We start from the raw sequence: 13,230 nt of genomic DNA, 5'->3' as shown, positions 1-13,230 counted from the left end.
CCCTTCTGGGCCAAGGGTTTTTGGGAGTTGTGGTTTCTTACTAGGACTCTGGGCCTCTGAGTCCTTGGGCCAGGCTGGTGGAAGACTCCAGCACCGGAGCCTCTCTTCACTTGCTGCTTCTACGCTCTCTCCGCTCTCCGTGGTATCATTTCCTGGGTGAGAAGTACACCTGTCTAGAACCAGCCTGTTTTTTCTTTCTTATATTTTTATTTCTGACTTGAATCATTTGTCTTTAAAAAACAAACAAACCTGCAACTTGTTTTTCCGATAACTGATATTTGTTTCTTCCACACGGAGTGCATTAAGTTAAATGTTTTATTTTTACCTGAGCAATATGAGCCGCAGCAATCTTTATCTTATCCCTTAGTTTTCACTCCCAAAGAGCTATCTGTGCTGGAGGCTATTTTAAAACAGTTGCCAGCTGGGGCGCCTGTGTGGCTCAGTCGGTTGAACTTCAGACTCGATTTCAGCTCAGGTCATAATCCCAGGGTGGTGGGATGAGCCCCCACCTTGGGCTCTGCACTGAGTACGGAGCCTGCTTGGGATTCTCTGTCTCCCCCAACCCCCTCTCTTCCCCTCTCTGTCTCTGTCCCTCCCCCACTCATGCAATCTCGTCCTCTTCAAAATAACATTTATTTTTTAAAAAGGAACATAATTTGCTTTAAAAAATAAAACAGTCGGGCGCCTGGTTGACTCAGTCGGTTAAGCGTCCGACTTCGGCTCAAGTCATGATCTCACAGTCCGTGTGTTAAAGCCCTGCTCAGAGCCTGGAGCCTGCTTTGGATTTTCCTCTCTCTCTGCCCCTCCCCTGCTTATGCTCTGTCTCTCTCTGTGTCTCAAAAATAAATAAAAACATTAAAAAAAATAAAAAATAAAACAGTTGACAGGAGCCAACTTCTGACATTGTTGCTGCTGCTCAGCCATTCTTCCATTCATTTCTTGCCTTCCCTAAAATTCTCCATCCAGTAGTTAACACGAAGAGAGGTTCTCTATATTTACACAGCAATATATAGTTTTCTATGTGTTTTATTTCAGTTTAATTCTTTTTTTAAAATTTTCTTTTTTAATGTTCATTTAATTTCAAGAGAGATAGAGCGTGAGCAGGGGAGGGGCAGAGAAAAAGGTAGACACAGATTCTGAAGCAGGCTCCAGGCTCTGAGCTGTCAGCAAAGAGTCCAATGCAGGGCTCAAAACCATGAACCATGAGATCATGAGCTGAGCCAAAGTTAGACACTTAGCCAACTGAGCCACTCAGGCATGCCTTTAGTTTCATTTTTACAAGTAGCTGGTAAAAATAGATGAACAAATTTTACCTATTTTCATGTTAAAACACACACACACACACACACACACACACACACACGGATTAAATGAATTGACCAAGATTAGGTAGTAGAAGGTAGAATCCGACCATAATGTTCTGGTTCCGATTGAGTGTTTATCTTTGAAGGCTAGTTAGACCACACTGTTGCCTGCAACCTCCTGTAATATACTGTTACACCAGGAAAGGTAGACCGTGTACTCGACTGCCTGATATATGTGGTTTAAGACCAAATTGTGGAGTAGTCTTACCACTAAATATCTTTCTTCTAAGTCATGTGCATATTTAAAATGACGAAACCTTTCTTTTCAAAGGAATTTTATTAACTAGTGAATACTATATTGTATGGCTTGTTTATTCTTTTTGTTTTACTCAAATATATCTCTGCTCAGTAACCAAATATCTGGTAAGATGGTACAGCCCCTGAACGGGAAAAAGTTATCTTTATGCCCTTTGTCCACTTTCATCACTACAAATTTCACAAAATAACCCTCCAACTTTGTTGTTTTTACAAACCATTTTTTTTTCTGTTAGCCTACTATTACCTATGAGGAGAAGGATGCTCAGCTTGAAAATAGAGTAGAATTTTAGGGAAAGGGATTGCTGACCGTACATTTACAAGCCATCTTTTAGGAAATGACCCTTTCAACCCAGATATTCATATGCCCTACCCAAATTAAGGTTTTAGGTGTAAACCAGGATTTGGCGAATGAAGCTGAAAGATGCTTCTCAGAACACTTACAAGTGAAGGCAATATTAATAGTTTTACTATCACAAAATACCCCATATCTTACCCCCCCCCCCCCCAATTCTGTACATATCACAAAAAAATCTCAATAAAAATTCTGTATGTGTATGTGTGGGGATAGTTCTGCCCCAATCTTTTTTTTTTTTTTTATGTTTGTTTTGAAAAAGAGAGAAATAGAGAAAGTCCAAATAAGCTAGAGCAGAGTGAGAGGAGAGACTCCCAAACAGGCTCCTCACTGTCAGCACAGAGCTGGATTCCATTAACCATGAGATCATGACCTGAGCCAAAGTCAGACAGTCAACGGACTGAGTCACTTAAGTGACAGGGCACCCCAGGAGCCCCAGTTGTGTCCCATATTTATATATATATATATTATAAATTATGTATATAATATATAATATAGTAATATATGTTATATATATATCTATATGTATCTAGTGTTTTATAAATAATTATAAATAATTAGTGTTTATTTTTGAGAGAGAGACAGAGCACCAGCTGGGAGGGGCAGAAAGGGAGACACAAATTTGAAGCAGGCTCCAGGCTCCCAGATGTCAGCATGGAGCTGACACCGGGCTAGAACCCACGAACTATGAGATCATGACCTGAGATCATCACTTGAGCCAAAGTCAGATGCTTAACCCACTGAGCCCCTCAGGCACCCCTGCCCCAATCTTAATGTGTAGATATAGAAAAGGTTTTTTCTTCATTTCCATTGTATTCCAAATTTAAAAGCATAGTCCCTGCTGTCATGAAACTAGTTGCTGGTAGAGGAAACCTTGACTTCTGGTCCAGTCTGTGGTGGGACTTCTGATTCTGGGCCACTCTCAGTAGAATTGGCAACCACTCTTCTTGAATTGTGTTTGTTACCATTAAAAAATTGTTCTAATATACAGTATTCATTTAGGTAGAATCTAAAAGAACTGCGATTTTCCAATTTGAGCGCGTACTGGATCACCTAGAATGGTGTGGGTGCCCTGTCAAAAATTAAGATTCCTCCAAATTTTCGATTTTAAGAGGGTCTGGGGTGGGGCCAGGGATCTTCACATTCACCAGTTCGGCAAGCCCAGGGTGATAATTGTTTACTGTTGCTACAGCACCAAGGCTTTAATAGCTGTAGTCTCGGACATCCCCTCCTCCCCCCCGCCCCACCATTCAACCTCCTGTCACCTTCAAACAGCCGCGCCAGGTACAGGGTGACGTCTACACCGTCTCCCTATCGGAACCGGGCCTGAGCGCCGCATCATAGCAGGTTCCGCTACCCACATGGTCGCCAGGGGCAACCATAAGGTCGACTCAGTAGGCCAAAATAAATGTATAACGAATGCCTGGGCCGAAGCTGGCCAAGGTCTAATCACTCATTTTTAAGTTTAAATCTAAAAATAATATTTAAAAAAAGCAACTCCACCCCCAGTCCTCCTCTAAAAGGCAGATTCGCGTCCGGAGGTGAACACGAGGGGCGGTACTTCCGGGTCAGGTGGACCGGCTGCCTTGACCTTCCTTGCGGCTCAGCCATTTTGTCCCAGTCAGTCCGGAGGCTGCGGCTGCAGAGGAACCACCCTAAACAGAGCAACAAAGATGCTGTCCGTGCGCGTCGCCGCGGCCGTGGCCCGCGCCCTGCCTAGGCGGGCCGGGCTGGTGAGTGCGGGCAACCGGCGGGAGGGAGGTGGGCCGGCAGGTGGCTGGTGGTGTGCTGACTCGAGAGCTCTTTCTGCAAGGAGGGTGAGGGGCTGGCGGGCGCCGCCATCTTGCACTGTTGGCTGCTCGGGCTGCGCAGGGAGGAGGCACAAGGGCCTGTTGCTAGCCATCCGTGCGGGACGGTGCAGAGCGGTGCGGGGGAGGTGCTGACCTCGATGCTGTCCAGAGATGGGGTCTCGGGGAGGGTTCCCGACTTCAGCTGAGTACTGCCCGAGAGGGGCCTTGGGTGAAGGTCAGTGTTGGAGCTCTAGCTCCGATGCCTGCTCTGAAACGGCGAGGCTTGTCTCCGCTGATTCTTCGGGGCTGTGCCACTGAAGGTCAGAGCACTGTTGCTATGTCTCGTTGAAGCGGTTTAAGGAAGCCTGACATTGTATGAAGGTCAGCGGGCCCCGGCATTTCACCTCTGCCCGGAGGTCGGTTCAGGGGAAAGCAATAAATGAAGGTGCCTTTCTGAATACTTCAATAGGCGATCTCTTAGTGCTGAATATTGAAACAGTAGCGAAACACGGCGCAAATGTGCATTTCATGTGGCAGATACCGTGACAGCAGTGATAGCAGCGAATCCTAAATTGCCTCAGGTAGAAAGACTGCTTTGTGTTCTGGTACTTTGACATGTTTTAAGATTTCGTCCTTGAGGAATCGTTAGACAGTGATTGAGAACTCAAGTAAGATAGAACATAGGTTAGAAAATGCCTGTGAAGGTCAGTGCTCTCCCTTCATTACTTATCGCCCTTGAAGTTAAGGCTTACATTTACTTATTTTTTCCATGTTAAACATAATCTCAGTTTCAGAGGTGAAATAAACATATTTTGTTGTCATAATGGAACTGGCATCAAAGAGCATTTTTAACGGATTTCATCTGGTCCTAGAGAAAGTAGTAGATTTAGAATTGCCAGTGACCAAATTTAGGGCATTACAACTTGAAGGAGAAGGAGGGGGTCCAGATTGCTATAGGCTTTGTCAAAGGCAGGGAAAAAAGAGTAGACAGCCATACTTAGTTTCTAATCAAACTCTAACATTTACAACTCAATTTTTGTTTGTTGGTTGGTTTTTTTTTAAGTAAAATAGGATATGTTATTGACATTTGCCCCTTTTGGAAAGCAATTTATCTTACTGAGAATTTTCACAATTCAACTGAAATATATCTAAAGATGAAATAATAGTAACTGGTGCCTTTAAAGGAAAAGGTAATTTAGTAACTGTTGCTTTTAAAAATAGGCCATTACTATTTTTTTAAAAGTAGGCTCCATGCCCAATTTGGGACTTGAATTCATGACCCTGAGATTAAGAATCACATGCTTAACCGAGTCAGCCAGATGCCCCTAGACTGCATGACTGCATTTTTAAAATTTGCTTTTTATAGAGTACTTCTAGCATTGCCAGGAGCTGCATAATAGATTTTCTCATATATCAAAAGCTACTTTGTTATATGATTAATAGTCTTCCAATTTTAAGCAAAATATTTTGATATAATTAATATTTTCACTGATAACGTGATCAGAGTAAGCCCACATTTGTTTAAGCTTGCCAGTTTTATAGAAGCTTTTATTTTAATAATATCTTAAAAAATGTTTATGTGCTAGGTCTCCAAGAATGCTTTGGGATCATCCTTCATTGCTGCAAGGAACCTCCATGCCTCTAACACACGCCTTCAGAAGACTGGTAAGTCAGTATTTCTAAGCGTACATACCCCACAGTTACTGTCTTGTCAATAAGTGAAAAAATAAGTTACATAGGTAACACAACTGTTGGGGTTTTTTATTTTCATCTGTTAATTTTTTCTTTCAAATTTAGTTACCACAAATCCCAGATTCTTAGCCCATAATGTGCCATTTAGCCCTGTCTTGGTAGGTTTTCTTGTTCTAGTGAAATATTTTATCATGTTATTAGCTCTTTCCTCTTTTTTGTTTTCTTTTTTCATTTATTTAAAAAAATATTTTAGAGAGAGCATGTGTAGGAGCAGGGGAGAGGGGCAGAGAGAGAAAGAATCTTAAGCAGGCCCCATACTCAGTGCGGAGCCTGCTGCGGTGCTCAGTCCCACGGCCCTGGGATCATGACTTCAGCTGAAAACAAGAGTCCCAATGCTCAACTGACTGAGCCACCCAGGCACCCCTACAACTTTTTTTTTCTCTGATACAATATCCCTTGGGTGGAAACAGAAAGTACACATATCAGGTGCTGGGCATCCTTCTGAACTATGAAAGATTTCTTTTTCTTCCCCCCCAAAAAATTAGAAAAAAGTAAGCAGTTTTTACCTTTGTTTTTTGACGGTGATAGCTGCTAATCTACATGTGGCAATCTATAAATTTACACATTGCAAATAGGATAGAGAAGTAGGGAGGTGAGCATAGGAAGATGCTGTAGGTTAGGGAATTCCTTTGGAGATGTGATTGGAGCTTTTGAACTAAAAATTAAGTAAGTGAATCCATAGGGGCACCTGGGTGGCTCAGTAGGTTAAACATTTGACTTTGGCTCAGGTCATGATCTCACAGTTCGTGAGTTCAACCACATGTTGGGCTCTATGCTGACAGCTCAGAGCCTGGAGCCTGCTTCGGATTCTGTGTTTCCCTCTCTCTGCCCCTCTCCAGCTTGCTCGCTCGCTCTCTCAAAAATAAACATTAAAAAAAAAAAAAGTGAATCTGTAAATCTCCCACATGCTAAGATGAAGAATAGTATTTGCATGTTTTTAAAAAGAAAGATATTTATACTTTGTTAACAGTTGCTTTTAAAAAATAGATTGTATTTTTAAACTTCCTATAGAGTTTAGCCAAAAAGTCTGGTTTCAACATAGATAGAGATTCTTAATCACTTGGATTTGTTTTTATAGTAATGGTAGGTACTAAGCTTTTTCGAATAGAGCCAAGTATATTATATTACATCTTAGAGTAATTTTATTATTGTGATTACAAAACTATAGTTTTTACATTGTTGAGGAAGTGGGTTTTAAAATCTTGAGACCAGGCTATTTTTGCAATGGAATTTTCCTCTCAATAGGCACTGCCGAAGTGTCCTCTATCCTTGAAGAACGCATTCTTGGAGCTGATACCTCTGTTGACCTTGAGGAGACTGGGCGTGTCCTAAGCATTGGTGATGGTATTGCCCGTGTACATGGGCTGAGAAATGTTCAGGCAGAAGAAATGGTGGAGTTTTCTTCAGGTTTAAAGGTAAATTATAAAATGAGATTTTGGTGGTTTAGGATTGGTCTCTGAGTTATTCATTAGTAATTCAGAGATTGTGCTAGTGTTTTTTTGTTTAACTTTAAATCTCAACTTGTTCACTGTTTTAGTGATTATCATAGGTTGTGAAAAGAATAAACTTAAGGGTTTTAGTTACCAAAGTTTTTACTCTAAGGATTGATGTATATATCAGTTGTAGCCACTAGTGCTAAAATATATAATTGAGTAAACGTTCATCTGGATCCTAAGAATGGTATACTCTTTGCAGCCGTTAACATCATCTTATACAAAAGCATTAGATAACTTTAAATTCATTTCTGGTGGAAAGTTGAAAGGCATTGAGTTTGTATTTCTAGTAAGAGTAGATGTATTATTGTTGAGGTAGGGTAGTGTAGTTATCAGAAGCTCTCTGATAGAAATCTCCTTTCCATTAGGTTGAACCTAGTTGTTTTCTGAGGAAAGCAGAGTGTGATATGGGTGGACCAGGGGGAGTAGGATTACCCACACATGGGAGAAGACAGTCTTGGTCCTCTGGGTAGTGTCCAGTGTGGAAAAAGAGCCTTGATGTGGAAGAATAATTACAAAGCCAAAAGTTTTATCCAGGGTGTTAGACTTTGGCTAAAAATGTAATCTCCCATATCTTCAGTGTATGTGTATTACATAGTTTTGAAAGTTGAGGCGAAATTAATGAACTCTGAGTTTCTGTTTAGCTTTTAAGATCTAAGAGTTTAGTAATGCCTAATAGAACTTTCTGCAATGATGGAAATACTGTGTCTTTGCTGTAAATGTAGTAACTGTTACATATGTGAGGCTGTTGAGTGTAAAATGTGGAGTTTCTCACGGAGAGTAGGTGATGTATAGAGATGTGTTAGAAAAGTAAGTTTCTCTGACTTTGTAAGATGGTGTTAATTCAAATTTTAAATAGCCACATGTGATTCGTGACTGCTGTATTGAACATCTTAAGATTTAGATTAAAGATTTTGTACATCCAGTGGTATTCCATGATATTCCTCTGTATTTGTTCCAAGTACTTTTACAAAGCTTTCATTACTGACCAGACTCTGTTCCTGGAATAACCTTTTTCCTCAGTAATGATCAGGGACCTAAAAATCTTACCATTTTGAAATAAGGTTATAATGAGGAGAGATGACCCATCATTGTTACATTATGGCATTTTGTTCTTGTTTGAGTAGCTTTTAATTTCACTGTCTACTAACCTGATGAGTTCTCAGTAGGTAATTCTTTAAATTGTGTATGGAACTTCTCACAGATAAAAAGATGTAAATTAACTGTGTCTTAAAATTTCGGGTTGATGATTTTATTTCATACTGATCACCCAGTTCAAAAGCCATAGACAAAAGAAATGTAGTGAAATAAGCTTAACCTGTTGAGGTTTTTTTTTGTTTTTTTTTTTTTTTTTTTTTTTTTGCTTCTTTTAGTTCTTTGAGGATGTGATAAAGGAGCATGTTAGGCTTATCATAACGCAGTTTTGACCAAAGAAGGGTGTTGGAAAAATACTTGGGTAAACCAGATCTAAAGGACAAGACTTTTTTTTTTTTTTTTTTTACTAGGCATTTTCATAATATGTAGTGTTAATGTATGGGAAACAAGTAGTAAAGTTTTGTTGGTGTTTGATTGTGTGTTTTGTGTAGGGTATGTCTCTGAACTTGGAACCTGACAATGTTGGTGTTGTCGTGTTTGGCAATGATAAACTGATTAAAGAAGGAGATATTGTGAAGAGAACAGGAGCCATTGTGGATGTTCCAGTTGGTGAGGAGCTGTTGGGCCGTGTCGTAGATGCCCTTGGTAATGCCATTGATGGAAAGGTACGTTTAACGTTTATTAGATGTAATTGTAGCCTCTAACAGACATCAAAACTGATTGTTCTGGGGACGCTTTTTATTGTTTACCAGGGTCCAATTGGTTCCAAGACCCGTAGGCGAGTTGGCCTGAAAGCCCCTGGGATCATTCCTCGAATTTCTGTGCGTGAGCCAATGCAGACTGGCATTAAGGCTGTGGATAGCTTGGTGCCAATTGGTCGTGGTCAGCGTGAGCTGATTATTGGTGACCGTCAGACTGGGTAAAGCTTGTTAAAAGTTCTAACTAAAATATGCTTGTGGAAAGATTATTTTTCAGGCTTGGAATGGTAAATGCTTTGGATATAATAGGGAGCATGGAATGTGATGAGCATTAGCAGTAGTACTTTTAAGTTGAGAAAACTTTTGAAGTATTTACTAAGATTCATGTTTACTTTCCCTTTTTAAAGCAAAACCTCAATTGCTATTGACACAATCATTAACCAAAAACGTTTCAACGATGGAACTGATGAAAAGAAGAAGCTATACTGTATCTACGTTGCTATTGGTCAGAAGAGGTCCACTGTTGCCCAGTTGGTGAAGAGACTTACAGATGCAGGTATTAAAGAACTTTAGTCCTGGGGCCAGTCCAACTGGCTGGCTCAGTTAGTTGGTAGAGCATGTGACTGTTGATCTCAGGGTTGTGAGTTTGAGCCCCACGTTGGAGGTAGAGTTTGCTTATAAGAAAAGAAGTTGTTCAATCTTGTTATTGTTTGGTGGGAGTCCTATTGTTGCTAATCTTAGGGTAGCTTCTACTGAATGAAGACTGGTTTTAATTACTCCCTAATGAATTGAAATTTCTCATGTAATTCAATAAGTAAAAACAAGTGAAAATAGTGTAAAACAATGATACATCTTAAGGTTTTTGTCAGTTTCTTTAAAGTAGGTGCCATTTAGAAGTTCTGGCTAATCCGACTTTGATAGATGACTTAGTGAAGCACTGAATTCTTATTTTAGTAGTCTCTAAAATCAAAACGTTAATAATCTTGTAAAACTGAAAATTTATCTTCTTCCCAGATGCCATGAAGTACACCATCGTGGTTTCAGCTACTGCTTCTGATGCTGCTCCGCTTCAGTACCTGGCTCCTTATTCTGGCTGTTCTATGGGAGAGTATTTTCGGGATAATGGCAAACATGCTCTGATCATCTATGACGACTTATCCAAACAGGTCAGAGTATATATATTTTTAGAATCTGCGTGTTTGCACCACAATGGAAGGTGACAAATTTAGCTTTTAATAACTAAACTTCGTAACCCTTTTCTATACTCTAGGCTGTTGCTTATCGTCAGATGTCTCTGCTGCTCCGCCGACCCCCTGGTCGTGAGGCCTATCCTGGTGATGTGTTCTACCTACACTCCCGTCTGCTAGAAAGAGCGGCGAAAATGAACGATTCTTTTGGCGGTGGCTCCTTGACTGCTTTACCAGTCATAGAAACACAAGCTGGTGACGTGTCTGCTTACATTCCAACAAATGTCATTTCCATCACTGATGGACAGGTATTTTATGCTTAAATAAATGTAAAAGCTTTGGATGACTTCAAGGCATTGGTTGAGGCTGGTGTTTATGAACCGATCTGTTAAATGCCTTTTACTTTTTATTGTGGACAATTTCAAATATATAGAAAAGTAAGGAGAAGGGTATAATGAACCCCACATCTCTCTCACCCATTTCAATTCGTGGTATAGTGGACCTCATTTTTGCTTCATTTATAGCCACTACTATTTTCCGTGTTAGGTAGTTTTGAAGCAAATCTCAGAGGTCCTATCACTTTATCTGCATATATTTTAATATAAATTCATAATCTGTTTTTTTTCGTCTCACATCTTTTAATCTTACCAACAGAATATGTAGTTTGATATGGGCTGTGAAAGATTGGAGGGACTCTTTATTAGGAGAAGAAGACAACATTCTTCTTTGGAGATGTTGGGTTTCAGTTTTTTAAAAAAAAAATTTTTTTTTTTAATGTTTTTATTTATTTTTGAGACAGAGACAGAGCATGAGCAGGGGAGGGGCAGAGAGAGAGGGAGACACAGAATCCGAAGCAAGCTCCAGGCTCTGAGCTGTCAGCATAGAGCCCGACGCGGGGCTCCAACTCATGGACTATGAGATCATGACCTGAGCCGAAGTCGGACGCTCAACTGACTGAGCCACCCGGGTGCCCCGGGTTTCAGTGTTTTGACTTAACTTTGAAAATACTTGATTTCTTTAAGCTCATTATCATGTGTATTCTCTGTATGATGTAGATCTTCTTGGAAACAGAATTGTTCTACAAAGGTATCCGCCCTGCCATTAACGTTGGTTTGTCTGTGTCCCGTGTCGGATCTGCTGCTCAAACCAGGGCCATGAAGCAGGTAATTTGCATCACTTTGTCAAGGAGATGGGGTGTCTTTAGTTTAAAATCACAATGTATTTGTTCTTTGTCAATGAAGTTAAGTATTTTTGTATTTCATGACTTAACCATTTCTGTATTTCAGGTGGCAGGTACCATGAAGCTGGAATTGGCTCAGTATCGTGAGGTTGCTGCTTTTGCCCAGTTCGGTTCTGACCTTGATGCTGCCACACAACAACTCTTGAGTCGTGGCGTGCGATTGACTGAGTTGCTGAAGCAAGGACAGTATTGTGAGTTGTTCTTTTATGTCATCAAGTTCCTACCTTGTGTTAGGGCCTGGGAATATCACACAGCTCCCTATGTAAGCTACGATACATACTGTTACCTTTCATTAAAGATGGAGTGTTTTGAATTTTTTTTTTTTTAACGTTTATTTATTTTTGAGAAGAGGGAGACAGCATGAGCGGGGGAGGAGAGAGAAAGAGGGAGACACAGAATCTGAAACAGGCTCCAGGCTCTGAGCTGTCAGCACAGAGCCTGACGCGGAGCTTGAACTCATGGACCATGAGATCATGACCTGAGCTGAAGTCAGATGCTTAACTGACTGAGCCACCCAGGTGCCCCAAGATGGAGTGTTTTGAATGTGATCGATGCCTGTTACACTTGTATTGCAGGTATTGTCATTATTTGAAGGAAAACTTATTAAAATATACTTACTACTTTTGAGAGTTAAAATCTATCAGATCCCTTCCTCTGTCCCTTTCCGTGTTGGCTTGAGAGAATGGAATTGGGCAGATTTAAAAGAATGTTAGTATGTGTTTACCTTGCTATAAAATGTCAGCAACTTATTTATGTCTCAAACAGTATAAATACTGCCAGATGATAAACCGTGCTTATGGAATATGCCCAAAGATAACACTTCAAGGCTTGCAAATATAAGGAAAAAAGTTTTTCCTGGGGACAGAAGTGGGAAAGAGTATTAATGTGGGGTTTCTCATAGAGAATGTGAGAGCAGGTGAAATGGAGGAGACATGTTCATAATTGGAAGAAAAGGTAAGTTTCTCTGACTTCGTTAATATGGCATTTATTTATTTGAGCAACTCACTTGGCATTGTTTTGTTTGTTTTCAGCTCCCATGGCTATTGAAGAACAAGTGGCTGTTATTTATGCTGGTGTGAGAGGGTATCTTGATAAATTGGAGCCTAGCAAGATCACAAAGTTTGAGCATGCTTTCTTGGCTCATGTTATCAGCCAGCACCAAGCTCTGTTGGGCAACATCAGGTATTAACACAATCGGTAGCCTCTTTTTTATAATTTTTAAGATACAAAGCCTTGATAAAATTCTTTTGAATTTTGTAGTTAGTCATCGAATTTTTGTTTAGGTCTGAACTGATGAACTGTTTTTCATTTCCGAATAGGACTGATGGAAAGATCTCAGAACAGTCAGATGCAAAGCTGAAAGAGATTGTGACAAATTTCTTGGCTGGATTTGAAGCTTAAATTCCCTGTGGATTCACATCAAATACCAGTTTGGTTTTGTCATTGTTTATTCTAGTAATCAGTTCCATTTGTAAAAGGATTACTGTCATACTCCAGATGTACAGAAATTACGTTAAAAATAAAGGTTCCGTATTGCTTGGTGGTTTTCTGTAGTTTGAACGATTCTTTTAAAAGAACTGAAATTAATTAGAGGAATTGGTAAGCATGCTTTAGCTAATTTACTTGAATGTTATTCAGATTAGCAGGCCTAGATTATTCAAGACTGATCTCTTTGCAAGATTCTAGAGTGCTTTGTGATTGATTAAAGAAGAATTCATAAACTAGGTAACTGGATATGTAGTAGAGTTCACATTTGGTAATGTTGAAGAGCCTCGCTGGCTTGTCTGCCAAGAAGACTGATCTATATAAAGATGTACTGTAGGCAAGAAAAGAACAGGACAACTAAAATTCTCAAGGAAATAAAACTAGTAAGTGAGGTCTGAAAGATTGGGACAAAGATTGAGAAAGAACATATTAATGAATAGAATTAGCATTTGTTAATATCTTTTCATTGTTAATTTAACATAATCTTTTATAGGCAGTGGTTTATATAACCAAGTT

At 40.0% G+C, this 13,230-nt stretch overlaps 1 protein-coding gene across 1 annotated transcript; it reads left to right on the top strand.

Moving 5' to 3' along the window:
* Positions 1-3,569: 3,569 nt before the first annotated feature.
* On the top strand, positions 3,570-12,772 carry ATP5F1A (ATP synthase F1 subunit alpha). Its single transcript, XM_060613744.3, has 12 exons — positions 3,570-3,707; positions 5,351-5,429; positions 6,762-6,931; positions 8,596-8,769; positions 8,857-9,023; positions 9,210-9,358; positions 9,817-9,968; positions 10,073-10,297; positions 11,045-11,152; positions 11,276-11,420; positions 12,261-12,411; positions 12,549-12,772. The coding sequence occupies exons 1-12, from the start codon at positions 3,648-3,650 to the stop codon at positions 12,628-12,630; spliced, it is 1,662 nt and encodes a 553-aa protein (XP_060469727.1). The 5' UTR covers positions 3,570-3,647; the 3' UTR covers positions 12,631-12,772.
* Positions 12,773-13,230: the final 458 nt, after the last annotated feature.

This window comes from Panthera onca, chromosome D3, assembly GCF_046562875.1.
Source record: "Panthera onca isolate mPanOnc1 chromosome D3, mPanOnc1 haplotype 2, whole genome shotgun sequence".
Lineage (NCBI taxonomy): Eukaryota > Metazoa > Chordata > Mammalia > Carnivora > Felidae > Panthera > Panthera onca.
This window is presented reverse-complemented; position numbering and strand designations above follow the sequence as displayed.

What these genes read in the sequence shown, in the direction of transcription:
- ATP5F1A (XM_060613744.3), top strand. Translation starts at nt 3,648, where the DNA reads ATGCTGTCCGTGCGCGTCGCCGCGGCCGTGGCCCGCGCCCTGCCTAGG. An exon ending in CACACGCCTTCAGAAGACTG is followed by an intron (nt 5,430 to 6,761) that starts GTAAGTCAGTAT and finishes TCCTCTCAATAG; the next exon opens with GCACTGCCGAAGTGTCCTCT. An exon ending in ATTGGTGACCGTCAGACTGG is followed by an intron (nt 9,024 to 9,209) that starts GTAAAGCTTGTT and finishes CCCTTTTTAAAG; the next exon opens with CAAAACCTCAATTGCTATTG.